Source organism: Drosophila takahashii, chromosome 2R (genome assembly GCF_030179915.1).
Source record: "Drosophila takahashii strain IR98-3 E-12201 chromosome 2R, DtakHiC1v2, whole genome shotgun sequence".
NCBI classification, from domain to species: domain Eukaryota; kingdom Metazoa; phylum Arthropoda; class Insecta; order Diptera; family Drosophilidae; genus Drosophila; species Drosophila takahashii.
The window spans coordinates 22,735,817-22,750,453 of record NC_091679.1 but is presented as its reverse complement, the minus strand read 5'-3'; the positions used below and the strand labels follow the sequence as shown (position 1 = coordinate 22,750,453).

General features: G+C 39.5%; 3 protein-coding genes across 6 annotated transcripts in view; 2 read left to right on the top strand and 1 right to left on the bottom strand.

Annotated features, from left to right (window-relative positions):
* Window positions 1–9,358, top strand: part of lola (longitudinals lacking) — a 61,831-nt gene extending 52,473 nt beyond the window's left edge. The window contains exon 6 of one of the 4 annotated variants that reach the window (XM_017150516.3): window positions 6,952–9,358. In XM_017150516.3, coding sequence (XP_017006005.2) covers window positions 6,952–8,282 — 1,331 coding nt within the window. In that variant the 3' untranslated portion in view covers window positions 8,283–9,358. Of the gene's footprint in view, window positions 1–5; window positions 1,526–1,872; window positions 2,290–2,589; window positions 3,942–6,951 lie in introns of those variants that run through there. The other 3 variants (XM_017150525.3, XM_017150528.3, XM_017150518.3) reach the window with 3 other exon arrangements.
* Pef (penta-EF-hand domain containing protein peflin) lies at window positions 9,345–11,253 on the bottom strand. Its single transcript, XM_017150535.3, has 5 exons — window positions 11,118–11,253; window positions 10,840–11,059; window positions 10,465–10,544; window positions 10,340–10,403; window positions 9,345–9,866 (listed from the first exon to the last, which is right to left on the bottom strand). The coding sequence occupies exons 1-5, from the start codon at window positions 11,124–11,126 to the stop codon at window positions 9,640–9,642; spliced, it is 600 nt and encodes a 199-aa protein (XP_017006024.1). The 5' UTR covers window positions 11,127–11,253; the 3' UTR covers window positions 9,345–9,639.
* Window positions 11,254–11,263: 10 nt separating this feature from the next.
* trsn (translin) lies at window positions 11,264–12,430 on the top strand. The gene is made up of 5 exons (XM_017150534.3): window positions 11,264–11,421; window positions 11,477–11,564; window positions 11,632–11,728; window positions 11,794–11,909; window positions 11,971–12,430. Exons 1-5 carry the CDS (start codon window positions 11,347–11,349, stop codon window positions 12,300–12,302), a joined length of 708 nt encoding a protein of 235 aa, XP_017006023.2. The 5' UTR covers window positions 11,264–11,346; the 3' UTR covers window positions 12,303–12,430.
* The last annotated feature ends 2,207 nt before the right edge of the window (window positions 12,431–14,637 follow it).

Here is a 14,637-nt window from a genome sequence, read left to right as displayed (position 1 = left end):
TGCAGATGGCTACTGGACTATTCTGGAGACGGTGCCGTATTCGATTGCCAGTTCTGCACCGAATCAAACTCTCAGCACGGCCAACACTTTGACCAACGGTGGCTCAAGTTTGTTGACGGGAGCCACTGTGGTTGTGGAGCTGCCTCCTGACGATCTTGGCAATCCGGTGGGCAATATCCAGTATACGATTCCGGCACTCACCAAAAATGCCACAACGAATACGAATACGACCAGTTTGCTGCATAAACCACAGGCCACCACCATTCAGATTGTGAAGCAGCAGCATCAGCAGCCACATCAGCAGCCACATCAGCAGCAACATCAGCAACAGCGGCAGCATTTGACCATCCAGCAACCGCAAGCGCATGCGCGACAGGAGTACATTAAAATAGACACCTCCAGACTGGAGGACAAGATGCTACTCCGCGATGTGATGCAGTATGGGGCCACTAGCATTGCCATGGCACCGCAGAGTGCTGCTACCACGGTGGTGTCCGCCCACGAGACCGGTTTGCTGCTGGCAGATGCCGATGAGGCTGAACGTGAGCTAGAACTCGAGGCCATGAAGGTTGATCAGCACGACGAGGAGCACCTAATTGACGACGACGGTTATGTGGTTGAGAAAATTCACGGCGATGGGGAGGCTGTCCACCATCAGCCGGAAAAGCTTTATATGAATGGAATATCTAGTACCATTCACACGGCTACCACCATGACGTTGCAGCAGGTGACGAGTGATTACCCGCTGGATGACTGCAAATATGCATGTAATGTGTGTGGAAAGACCTACAAGATCAAGGGATCCCTCAAGCGGCACAAGAACTACGAATGCGGCGTGGAGCCGAATCTCAAGTGTCCCCACTGTCCGCACAAGTGCAAGTACAGATCTGATTTGCGCAAGCACATGAACCAGAAACATGCAGATTCCGGGGAAGCGATCCTTGGCCACTAAGTCGATTAACACTAGGATGCATTAACTTTGTAGTCTCTGTTTAGCACTTGTTGTTGTGAGTTACCATAATGTGTGACGAATTCTTACCCTAAATTTATGAATTTACGTGGGCGGCTGAGATTTTTGGAGACTTATAAAATTAATTTAATTTTTTTCTAACATTTTTGTTCATTAGTTAAACATTTTTATAAGAATATCTGTTAGTATTGGACTGTTCCTTTGTATATAGCGATATAGATCCAGCAAGTAAATATTCATTTTTAAATCTCCAAAAATTTCAAGATCCCCGATAGTCAGTAAACTGTTTGTAATATAGCCAAAGTTATGATCTCAAAATGTAATCTTAAATGCATTAAGCTAGTTGGACTGAGTATTGAAACGCGCCGTCATGTCAAGTTCAAGTTTAATTGCTCAATCTGTAGAATCATATTTCGATTCAGCTCAAAGTCAAGTGTAGGTTTAAGTATTTTAAACTCGAACATATACCCTAGATAACGTTTTAAAAACATAACCCAATCACTGCGTATTTACCATGTATATGAAAGTACCAATAAATAAATGTTTACAATCGAATCGTAGACAGTCATTGAATTAATTGCGGTGCCCAGATTAAGAACCAACACTAATATGATTCTCTTTTCTCTAGGATTATCGATGGAGATGACGAGGCTGGAGGCAACTGGATGACTGCACAAGCAAAAAAGGTCTATACATTTAAATTGACTCGTATATTAATTAAGTAGTCCAATCATTTATCAGCCAATAAAAATGTCAAACTAAAACCAATTTGTTGTATTCATCATCACGTTCACCACAAACTAGTCTGAATCGAAACCCCTGTAAACTATGTGACTAGCTTAGCTGTATGGAAAGGCCTAAACAATCGCATACCTATTTCCGTTTCTCCCGTTTATTTGCAGACTCGGTTCGTATTGGTCGACATTCGAAGAACCAGCTCTTGTGCCAATGTGGTCGCTACTACAACACCTTCAACCGACTCAGCCTCCATCAGCGCGAGGAGTGCCAGGACTTCAAGAGGTTCCAGTGCGACTTCTGCTTGAAGTGGTTTAAACGACGGTCCCACCTCAATCGCCACAAGAAACTCCACGATGCCGAACTCTTTCTGGAGCCGCTAACTAAGCAAAAGACAAAGGCCAAGGTCACCAACCATTTGTTGAAGGACACTACCGCAGATGACGGGGTGGCCGCGGACACTCCTGCAGCCACCGATGATGAAACCGATTATCCCTACACGTCTGAAATCAAAATCGAGAACGACGTTATGGAGTTCATTTAAGTTTTGTTACACGAAAAATTATTATACCTATTACTAGACCAGTTCTCGTTGATGCCAAAAAAGATATACTGATTTTGTAAATAAATAGTGGAAAGCAAGCCGAACCTTGTTCTGTCGAATTCCTAGTCTCATTTATATTAGTTTACCCTATTTCGGGACTCTGTTTTTAATAAATTTCCATTTTATTGTAAATATGTATGAATGCGACTGACTTGATTGAATGCACACGGCGCCATAATTACTTTTATGTTCCATTTCATTTATCCTCTAGACTATTTATTTTCGTACTTATGATTTGTATTTTTATTTTGATTTCCTGGGACTTGTTATCTCGTTGCAGTGCTTTCTGTGGAGAAGAAGTACAATCTGCGCACCCAGGAAATTTTGACTAGTGCGCCGGATTATCCCAGCACTTCGAGGCCGAAAGTAGGAGCAGTCCGGGATCGAAAGACGGCTACTCCATCTCCGGAAACGGTCAGTTTGGAGCAGAAGAGCGAGAATGAGGAGCCGTCGGATATGGACAGCGCCGCGAGCCTTAAAAAAGCTATGGCCACTTCAGATGCCATGATAGCCCTGCAGCAACTGGCCTCCATTTCGACTGCCAGATCGCTGCAGCATCTCGTTCAAAATATGAGTAATATAGACAGCAGTGCCCTGGTTCCCGGACGAAAGCTTCCTCGCCACGCAACCAAGAGGTCACCGAAATACGAGTCAAATCGATGTCCACTGTGCTCACGTGTCTGCCGATCCCAGGCCTTCCTGAACGAGCACATGCGCAAGGAGCACTCTGTGCTCATTTAGATAAACCTTAACCTTCCACCTTGAGTTTTAGAACATTTACCTTTCCTGACTCTATCAACATTGGGATTCGATTTTGAGGATTTCAAATTTTGCTTTTATATGTCAATAGGCCGCATGGTTTAACTTATTTAACGCGGTAACGTGGAATACATATTATTATACCAGCCCAATCTAAATCCATTTTACTTTACTTAATTTCAAACATTTGTTCGACTAAATCACGGTTTAACCCAGGGACCGTAGATTGTCCGTCTGATATAAGCAATTTTGATAATTATTATTTGAGATAATCACTCAAAAAATATTGGTTGTTATTGTGAGCCGAAAAAACGCACTAAAAATGATTATTTAAGCGAAAAAATTAGGTTTGCAGTAAAATTGACTTTAACATAAATGTTTTCTAAAAAAATATGTTTTCCATTATAGAAAATTGACAGCCACATAAATGTATTTAAATTCGTTTTCACAAACTTCGATTTTCATCAGAACTGACAAATTTGTATTTACTATAAAACTATTAAATATAATTATTATCAAAGGCTTGTTCTCTTAAATATGCGAGGACAATTATCTTTATTTATCGAGTTAAATTCCCAAAATTTATTAGAACTTACATATGACTAATTTAAAGAAAAATTCAACCAAATTTAAATTACCAAAAATATAAGTACACCTACAGTTAAGATAAAGTCAAGTCCTTAAACGTAAATTTTTGGTAAAACATTTTTGCCTTCAAGTTACTTTTAAAATATATTGCATTATTATTAGTTAGATATTATAAAGAGAAGGTTATTGTCCATATAGTAAACAAGGTCCAATTTAAGAGTTTTTATACTTATTGCTAATAAAAAGAAAACCAAATATTAAAAGACGGTATGAAATACACATTAAGTCTTTTGTTTTGTCGTTTACTATTGTTACACATTTTAATGTTCTTTTTTAATGCCTCTTTTTATTTATTTCATTTCTTTAAAGTTTTCTGCGGACTATTAATTATTTGCGCTTATTTTAATAGAGGTTGGTATGTGTAATTTTACCTTTTACTTATTTTCCTAACTTGTTTTTGGTTTCTTCTGTTTTATTTTCAGTTAATCTGTTAATTGGCAAATGTATTTTAAACAAAAGGACTCAAAAGCAGGCAAGTACCTGATTATTTTTCAGACCCATTCAACCTTTGTAATTTCTCTGTAAAAACTGAATTCGTACTCGGGTATCCAGACAAGTACATAGATAGGAGAATGCCAGATAGAAATAATAATAATCCTTTAACCAAACAGGTTTTTGGTAACAATAGTTGGGTGGATGTGGATGGTGCCCTTGAATCTGCATTGCAGTGCGAAAAGGAAAACCCATTCCCTCGAGATTCGGCCAACCACAATCTAACTGTACTGCCGGCTCTTTTGTCCTCGAAAAAGAGATGTATCTCTGAGATACACGATATACCCATGCATCTCACGCTCTCGCCCACACAAAACCCGAAATGCATTTGAAAAACATTTGCGCACACATAAATCAGGCTCTGTTTTGTTGTGCGTTTGTGTATTTTTCTAAAAATAAGTTTTCCATTTTCCACTGCCTGAACCAAGATTGCCTGCGTGCCTGCTCTGTATCTATATCTATGTATATGTATCTGCGCTGGTGCGGCTTTTGCAGTCGGGCTTCCCACGTGATTTTCCCCGATTTTCCCAATTTTGCCTGCCTGCCCTATCGGTCTCTCCTTTGGGCTTTGCCTTCGTAAAGCCTGGCCCGATCTATCCGAAATATCAACTCAAACACACAGGACACACAAGTTCAAGGGCTGGTTTTCAAGCTATTTGTGTGGGATATTCCTGGAAAATAGTCGGTAAACCTTGATCGACAAGATAATTGTGTGTGCGTGCATTTAAAGATATTTCCAGAAGGGAAGCGCCTTGAAGCTGGAGTTCTGGAAATACCCAACATATGTGCATTTATTTATGACCTAGCAGTCCTTAACTTTTCTGCGCTAAGGAATCTAAAATTATACATAGTTTTGGAAAAAATATCTTCGGGAAGCTGGGGTCTTCTAGAATACAAACAAATTTGTATTTACAATAGTACCATTTTGCAAAAAAAAATAGTTGTATATTATAGATATATAATTTTATATTTCTTATGTACAATACATAAAATATTGGAAGCTAATGTATATTATATTAAAGCTATATCATCTTAAAAAGTTTAAAACAGGATTAAACATATAACAACAATTTGCATTAGGAGTTTGTTAAATTGGTTTCTATTATTCCTTTCTTTAGACGACTTCCGAGTTTTTCGCATAACTTTTTACTATAAATATGTTTAGAAAATAGAAAAGCTCTACTTTTTACATTTTAAAAATAATAAATATTTGAGGTATTCTCAGAAGTATGTATTTGTAAATAGGTCTTCAAGCTATCTTTTCGAATATAAAATCTATTTTAACTTTGCCACTGCTGACCTTGAAAACTCAACATGTATTTTAAACAGATGCATTTGGAATAGAAAAATAAACATAGAACACACCACCGGAAGCTGGGTTCATATGTATTTCACTGCGCCTGCTCAAAATGCTTTGAAAACTCTCTCTCGCTTACACCAGGCAGAGAGCGATTTTCCTCTCAGAGAAAGTTTTCCGTATCGCAGTTTTCCATAAATAAAAAGAGAGGAAGGGACAACAAACAGCCCACAACAACAACTGTTGAGTTTAGGTAGAAAACCCGAAAATAAATCAAGGATTCGAAATGAAGCCGATCCCAAAAAGCAGGCAGGCTACACTTGCTGTGCAACAGATACACACGCTCGCACAGATACTCACAGACACAGATGCAGATAAAGGAGAATTTTTCAGATGCAGCTGCGTTTCGGGATTTAGGACTTGGATTGAAAACCCGTAAGCTAGAGCCAGCCAACCAGTGCAGTTTTGATTGAGTTGCCGTGTGGACGCTTTTCGGTGCGTTGGTCGAGGCGGAATGCAAATTAACCAGCTAAAAAGGCGAAAAGCTTTGGAAAGCGAAAGTTAAATATTTAAATATTTCGAAACTTTTAATAATACTAATAACAAAGTTCCGCCCAGGCCAACGCACAAAGCTGAAGGAGCAACATGCACAAAAATGTGCTTTTTAAACTGTGTTGTGTTTTATTGTGTTAACTAATTAATGACATAAAGTGGCTACGATTTGTAAAATAATATTTTTTTGTCATTATAAGGTATCATTGATACTAATCAATAAACACAAACATACAATGCAGAGTAAAAAGCACATTCAACCAAGTTTTGAAACAATACAACTAATTTAAAAATGTTATTTATTTTCAGGTTCAGCTAAACTTCGGAATTCTCCCTGTGACAAAAACACGGAATCTATATAATTTCATCACATATAGCTAACCTATTCTTCTCTGTTTTTCTAGATTGCTCAGGTAATGAGTTTACATTTAAAATGGTTTCGGTTCAAAAACTCACCCACCACATAAAACCACCAACACATCAGCCACAACATCATCATCCATCACCCAAAAAAAAAACAGTGTTATCATTTGCTGCAGCTTTTAAACTTTATTTGTTTATGCCAAAAAATGTGTTACCAAATTAATAAAATTTACAATTATGTGTACTTTTGTTTGCTTATTTTTAATGAAAAGAAAAAAAACGAATTTTATGTGTTTTGCTTTATATAATTTATTTATTTGTAGTGTTATTTGCCTATTTATTGCATGCCCTTCATCTAACACCATTTTTTGCCCTAAACCCAGCAAACCGAGAGTTACAACTTGCTTTTTCATTTGTCACAGCTCCATCAAAACGTTTGACAGAGATCAAAACTAAGGAACTTCAAAAGGAGTGAATCGAAAGAATAAAAAACAGACAAATAACTAATCCAAACTATGTTTCCGATTGCAGATTTGAGCCGGAAGGAGAACACCGCACCCGATGTGGTTAGTACTGCCGAGATTCAGCGCAGCTTCCAGCGCAGCATCCTTAATGGAAAGCAGCGGGATGATCAGAAGGTGCAGCTGCCAGGATCTCGCCGCAAACGCCTGTCCGTCACTGAGGTCTCCGACATGCTGTTCGAGTTCTACAAGACCAAGTCGGCCAAGGTGCCCAAGCAGGAGCAGCCGCATCGTCAGGTCTCGCCGACATCCGGCGAGATCCTGGATCCCTCGGCCATTCCGGCCATTGCCGTCTATGGATCGGCCTCCGAGACGGCCTCAAAAAACTTGAATGCTGATGAAATGATGCGTGCTCAGAACACCACAGCAACACATGTGGTGGGTGCTGCCGCTGGCGCCGCCGCCTCATTTCATCCACGGCCCAAATTCACTCTGAAGACAGCGGCGTCGTCCACGGAACATCTAGGCGGTGTGAAGGCCATACCAACGTCGGTGCTGGTGGCCAATAGTTCGGTTGCCTTGGCTCCGAAGCCCCAGGCAGCGGTGATTGCCGAGGCACTGATGAGGAATGGCCTGCACAGCTTCCAGCAGCAGTTGCGCGCTCAGGAGATCCTGCGCCAACAGACTCCCCATCGTCGCATCAAGGAAGAAAACGATGTTGGAGTTGCTCCGAGCGATATTACACCAACCAAAATTCTGGAGAACCTTCTGCGCAAGCAGCAGGAGCGTGACCTCCGTCACTCGGAATGCGAGAACGAACCAGGCTATTCGACCGAGGACGAGGATGAGGGCCGCTACCATGCCTTCGATGACATTCACCTGATGGAGCAAAACGGCGGAAAGTTCGTGAATAGCTCTGGCCTGGGCATGTTTAATGCCAATGCCCATGGCGGATCCTCAAACTCCATCCTCGAGGCCCATCAGGCCTTCCGCAATTTGGAATTCACCCTGAGCGATTATGGAGGCAGCAGCAGCAATGGGAGTACCACCAGTCCCAATGGAATCGGTCTCGATGGCGAACCGGTGTACGAGTGTCGCCACTGCGGCAAAAAGTATCGCTGGAAGTCGACACTGCGTCGCCATGAAAATGTCGAGTGCGGTGGCAAGGAGCCGTCGCATCAGTGTCCCTACTGCCCCTACAAGTCCAAGCAGCGCGGAAACCTCGGCGTCCATGTGCGTAAACACCACACCGATCTGCCCCAGCTGCCCAGCAAGAGGCGATCCAAGTACTCGATGAAATGCGATAACGGAATGAGCGGCTCCATGTCGGACGACTCGCAGGGCAAGCTGATCATCGACTTCAATGTGAACGGAGAGTGCTCCAAGCTTGATACCAAATAACACTGTGTGCGGACCAACTGATGCTTCCATTGAATCATACATTTTTTGTTTGACTGGTGTCTCGATTTTTCCATTTGCGAATATTATTTCTTGTCATTCATGTGTCATCCCAAATATTTAATGTTTACAATTGTAATAATTTATGTAATCTAAGCAAATGAAAACCAATCTAATCAAGCAAATAATCAAAGTAGTCTTAAGGCCTTTCTTTTAACGATGCGTTTGTACGTTAAATCATTAGTTCTTATCTTTAAAATTGTAAAAAAAAAAACAAAATATCGATCAATCGCAAAATATCAATTTTATAGTTACGAATTTGTGAGCAAAATGCCATCTTGGATTTCAAGCAACACTCAAATATTTTTTTTAAGGCCACTCTACTGTTTAAGATATTAAACGCATAACGCTGCTGTCCAGAAAAAGTATTCTATTAGGGCCCGTCAAGTGCGCATTTCCGAAAAGTTTCCAGCTTCTTGTCCAAAAACCCTCTGCCATCCAACGATCTCTTAACTTGTCTTGATCGAGCTCGAAGACAAAACCTTTGGTAGTTACTCGATAACCTCAATCGATGCCATTTACAATGATACTCCATGACTGAACTAGCTTAGAAGAGATTACTTTGGATCTGACTATTGAACAATCCATTACCCATTTTGGAAAACAACTATTCCTCGCCCTAAAGACATTCAATTCATATATTTGTGGACCTTGAGACTGAGTTTTTTGTATCTTAAAAATTATATACCTATGACCAAAAAAATTGGAACATAATACGATTCCCAAACCAAAAACCAAACACTTATTATGCCTAAATGTTTTATCTGATATTAATGTTTGTATTTTACGATTAAGCTTTTGTGCCGTCACATTGAATCGCCCGAGATTTTATGATTGTATATTAAATAAGATTATAATTCCTATCTGCATATCATCGTGATCTTCACCGATCCACGAAGACACGATTACGAACTGTGGGGCAGTGTGACTGCTAACATAAGACATGATTTTATAATGAACTTTTCATATACAATGTTTACATTTTAAATAAAACACAATAATATATTACTTTTTAAAAATACATGTGTATAGTTTATTAATAGGCGCAAGAGACTTTGTACTATGATTGAGTCGAAGTGCGATAACAAATACTTTTGAAATTTGATTCTGATACCAGGAGATTGCAATATGACTATGGAGTGAATAATGCGATTACATATTAAAAAGCTATCAAACACCGAAGAAATTTAAAGAAAATGCACCAGGAGCGGAATTATTGTTCTTCCTCTGTTGGCTGCAATGTATATGTGCAAGAGCGTGGATATTGATTCCCTTGGAGTGGTTGCCTTGATTAATTCTTTCAGTACGAGCAGCCAATGGCCACGGTCAGGAAGTCTTCGAAGCCAATGGTGATGGTTCCGTTCTGCTGGGTGTCGCGCTGCCTGAACGCTTCCGTGAACCTCTGCACCTGGACGCAGAGTACAATAAACTGATCTACTGATACTTCTTTGTGGCTCTGGGGGTCACTCTTCTTCACGAGAAAGTTGATAAATTCTGGTGTGAAGCGGAATCCCATCTGGGTGAACGCTGTAAGGATATTAAATAAATAGTTTGATTATCAGTTAAACCATAAAACAATACTGTTTTTTTTTATCTTTATCCTAAAGAAAAATCATTCATCATATAAAGCCATATTAAGTATTTTTTTTGAATTATTAGAGTAGTTCTTAGTTCCTTGTATCATTAAAGATACATCTTTTTCTTTTTTTTTGCAATTTTATCATAGACTAATTTGACCTGGTTTTTTTATCACTGATACCAACAAATTTATAGTAAGAGTTGACTCATTTAAGGCGTAACAGAACTTCGACGTATTTTCTTTTTGAAAATGAGTCACTTACTTTGTTGAAGGAAAAAAAATTTAGAAAATATAATTTGAAAGCGTTTGTCAAATAAAAAAATTCTTGTTTATCCGTAAAAGATGGAGAGTATAGAAAATGGGGATTGACTCATAAGTCCAAATAATAAGTACTTATTATCGTTTTCAAAGTTTGACGAACCTTGGGTGAGTTCATGCTCTTCAATATGTCCAGAAGCGTCCTGGTCGTAGGTCTTGAAGACTTGCTGTAACAGTAAGCCAAAAATAGGTAAAAAATACGTAGTATCAAGACTATAAATAACTTACCAGCCATTGGTTGATATAGTTGTAGAGCTTCTCAAACTCATAGACATCAATGGTTCCGCTGGCATCGTTGTCGAACATGCCTGTTGAGTAAATTAAAAAATCCGATAAAATACAACATAAATCTTAGGGTAAACAAATTAGATAGTGCGCTCCAGGTGTTCTAAACAAATGGGGATTTAAGTACAGTAGAACTTCCAGAATCAATAACACATATGCATTTGATAGCAATAACAATTCTGAACTGATTTTACCTGTACATCACTGGAAGTTCTACTGTATGGGTATACAACACGGAAGTCACTGACGTCACAATTCCTCTTGGAGGGGGAGGTATGCATGGGAATTTTGGGGTACTCTTTCGAGACTCCTGCTTACTTATCATCAGCTTGCAAGCGTTATCCGAGAAGTGATCGCCGCGCCCATTTACAAGGGCCGCCTGCAACTCGGATGCGTTGATCTTTCCAGATCGATCCCGGTCCACCATCTGAAACCATTGCTGTGCCTGGGGAGAAACCTGGGCATTTTGCGGCGGAAATGCTCCGGGCGGGGCGGCATAGCCTCCACCGGGCTGAGCGTAGGGGTTATAGCCTTGTCCCTGCGGATACTCAAAGGTTAATAGTTTAATTCGACTTTATAAGACCAATAACACTCACATACGACATTTTGTCACGAGCCTATTTCTCTTCTAATTGGAACTTGATTGACGCAAAACAAAATTAATAAGACTACAGATGGCACAAACGGGCATTAGCCAACACTGTCGTGGGCAAGCGATAACACGCGCAACTATCGATAGCATCGCCCAGACTATTGCTTGATTTATCTACCATCTCTATCGCCGGCATAAACAAGCAACAAAAGCAAGTGAATTATTGAGCAAAAATGTCGAACTTTGTGAATTTGGACATCTTTTCGAATTACCAAAAGTACATAGATAATGAGCAGGAGCTCAGGGAGGTCGGTAACTCTTCAATTACTTTAAGAGCAATTTTGAAACCCCTGCCTTTTTCAGAACATTCGCATTGTGGTGCGCGAAATCGAACATTTGGCCAAGGAAGCTCAGATTAAATTGCAGATTATACACAGCGATTTGAGCCAGAGTGAGTATATTGGATTGGATTTTTGATTTATTATATGGATTATATATATTTTTTCCTTGGAATACAGTAAGTGGCTCCTGTGGCTTGGCTCGCAAACAGATCGAAGCCTGCGCCGAAAAGTACCAGAAATTGGCCAGCTTGGTGCCAGCTGGTCAGTACTACAGGTGAGTCAGTTGGTTGGAAGTTCGTACTTTCCCATAGTGGGTGTCTAATGCTACGCCCTCTGCAGATACTCCGATCACTGGACCTATATCACGCAGCGATTGATCTTTCTCATTGCCTTGGTTATTTACCTGGAGGCGGGTTTTTTGGTTACCCGTGAAACTGTGGCTGAGATGTTGGGATGTAAGTCGGATTTAATCACTTAGCAAGTCAAATGGAGTACTGAACTCTGGTTAACCCACAGTGAAGACCAGCCAGTCTGAGGGCTTCCACCTGGATGTGGAGGACTATCTACTGGGCATCCTGCAGTTGGCCTCGGAACTCTCGCGATTTGCCACCAATTCTGTCACCATGGGCGACTACGAACGGCCGCTCAATATTTCCCACTTTATTGGCGATCTCAACACAGGCTTTCGGCTGCTGAACCTGAAGAACGATGGCTTGAGGAAGCGCTTCGATGCCCTAAAGTATGATGTCAAGAAGATCGAGGAGGTCGTCTACGACGTCAGCATACGCGGTCTGTCCAACAAGGAGAAGGAGCAGCAGGAGGAGCCGGCTACTCCTGCAACCGAATAGTGGTCTTCGTACTTAGGCTAACTGAAAGATTACATAAGACCTTAGTTAAGATGCAAGAAGCAAATGTTCCATTTAGAGCAGCATTTTATATTTGATAAATATATATATCTCATTTATTGAACAGAAAACCATGTGTGTTTGATTAAAAAAAATTCAATTTCTGTTCCTTTTCAGACCAGAAAAGTTGTTCATACTTGATTAATATCAATGTTGCAACGTTACTCGATATTGTATTCGTGCAAAAGTATGTAACAGGTAGAAGAAAGCGTTTCCGACCCTATAAAGTATATATATTCCATGTCCGTCTGTCTGTCCGTATGAACGCTGAGATCTCGGAAAATATAAAAGCTGGAAAGTTCGTATTAATAACGTAGATTCTTAGGCTACCTTAGGCTAGTCGGTACACCCGACTATAGCGTTCTCTCTTGTTTAAAAATTGTTCTCCCTTAAAATTTTAAAATTTCATCTATTCTAATGTACGTACTTTAAATATAAAGTTTTTTCAAACTTGAAACCAAGTGTCTCACATAGGAAATTAATGAAAAACTTCTTAACCTATCAATATAATAGGCTCAAAGAAAAATTCTATAATCAAATAATTCTTTAAATTAAAAATACAATTATTTGATGAATTCAGGGTTCGGTATTTGACACACATGTAAAATATGAAAAATTGTATTTTACAGTTTGAGCAAAATTGTTGACATGTGTGTCAAATACATAAGTGTTAAAATGTGAAAAATATTTGTTAGCACACATAGCTCACTTGTGTTTTTTACACAATGTGTTAATAACACGACGTGTTTTTTACACACTGTGTTTTTAACACACTTTGAGCGAAAAAATAACGCTCAAAAATTAGTCATTATTTTTTTGATCGATATTTTTTTCGTTCACAATTATAATACTTATTCTTTGAGCGATTGAAAAAAACTCAACAAGTAATTATTAAATGGAGTCAAATTTATAGAAATCAATAAATAATCATAAAATATTGATTTTTATTATATCACTTATAATGATTACGGTCTCTGAAAATTACACATAAGATACGTATAAGAGTTCGAATTTGGCCGAAAAAAATCGTTGTCCCATTTCTAGTCTTGTCAAATTATAAATTTCGTTGGAATTACAAACGGGAAAGCAAAACATCAAATGAATTGTTAAAATCTATGCCACCTAGATTAAAAAAAACTTATTGATCAAAGGCAACTGTGCGTATGGTTGATAAACTTAGAAGCTAATTCGCAAACCCTAAAAAATAAAATAAACAAAATAAATAATAAAAAAAAACACAATAAGAAATCGAAACACACCTGGACGCGACGATTGCCGATACTAGGCGTTACATGTTAATAGCCATCGTCACCGTGGACGGGACGTTCATAAGGATCGTCTACATCCAAGTGGTAAGTGCGATCAAAAAATTATTATGAATATGATTATTATTTGTTATTTTTAGGTCTGCATCGAAATGCAAAAATCTGGGTGCCCTGTGATGTACGACCACAGGCATCTGTGCGGGACACTGGCCCGTGCTGGGTATTGCGACGCCCTGCTCCCTGCTCCGGCACCTTTACCAAAGCGAAGTTTTCTGTGAAGAATCTTACGCCGTCCGCATGGACAACTATTGGTCGGTCGGGGCAGGTGTGATGCACGACTCAGCGCAGGTCGTCTACCAAAATGAGCTGCCCCCCATTAAAAACATGCTGCAGAGGTTCTTCAATGTACTGCCCGGGAAGGTTTCACTTAACCATGTGAACTCCGACCTCTTTAAGGTCATCGGAAGGAAATGGTTGAGCCTAATGGAGCATTCTCTTTTGGAAGCGTTCAAGAACATCCAGGACGAGGTGGAGGATCCTTAAGTGGCCATACAGCTGGTGACCAGCATGGTCACAATATTGGTCAGGTTGGAGGCGCTAATGGATTTTCTGCAACAAATTGGCAATGAATATAAAATAAAAAAAAACGTATAAAAAAACCAAAACACACCTGTCTTTTCAATTTAGTAATACGCACACACAAAATCTTGGAAATATTTCGTAAACAAAACCTGTGTACAGCGTAACTTTCCTTGACTATAACTTTTATTGGCGAACGCAAAAGTGACAGTTAGTCTTCAAAATTATAATATGGAATCCCTTTTAAGTGTGAATCGCACAAAAAAAAACCTGATGGATCTGGGATCGAACTCCGTCCTTTTTAGTAGGAGACAGAAGCTCTACAAGCTAGGCTACTTCCAACTGTTAATAGGCGCTAAATAAACTTCTACTTGACTCTTTTATTTAAGCGGAACAAAAAAGTTGACAAGTTAAGGAAGAAAAAAAAATGTTAC

What these genes read in the sequence shown, in the direction of transcription:
- Pef (XM_017150535.3), bottom strand. An exon ending in ACTATATCAACCAATGGCTG is followed by an intron (nt 10,404 to 10,464) that starts GTAAGTTATTTA and finishes TTACTGTTACAG; the next exon opens with CAAGTCTTCAAGACCTACGA. An exon ending in AGAGCATGAACTCACCCAAG is followed by an intron (nt 9,867 to 10,339) that starts GTTCGTCAAACT and finishes ATATCCTTACAG; the next exon opens with CGTTCACCCAGATGGGATTC.
- trsn (XM_017150534.3), top strand. Translation starts at nt 11,347, where the DNA reads ATGTCGAACTTTGTGAATTTGGACATCTTTTCGAATTACCAAAAGTAC. An exon ending in ACACAGCGATTTGAGCCAGA is followed by an intron (nt 11,565 to 11,631) that starts GTGAGTATATTG and finishes CTTGGAATACAG; the next exon opens with TAAGTGGCTCCTGTGGCTTG. An exon ending in CCAGCTGGTCAGTACTACAG is followed by an intron (nt 11,729 to 11,793) that starts GTGAGTCAGTTG and finishes CGCCCTCTGCAG; the next exon opens with ATACTCCGATCACTGGACCT.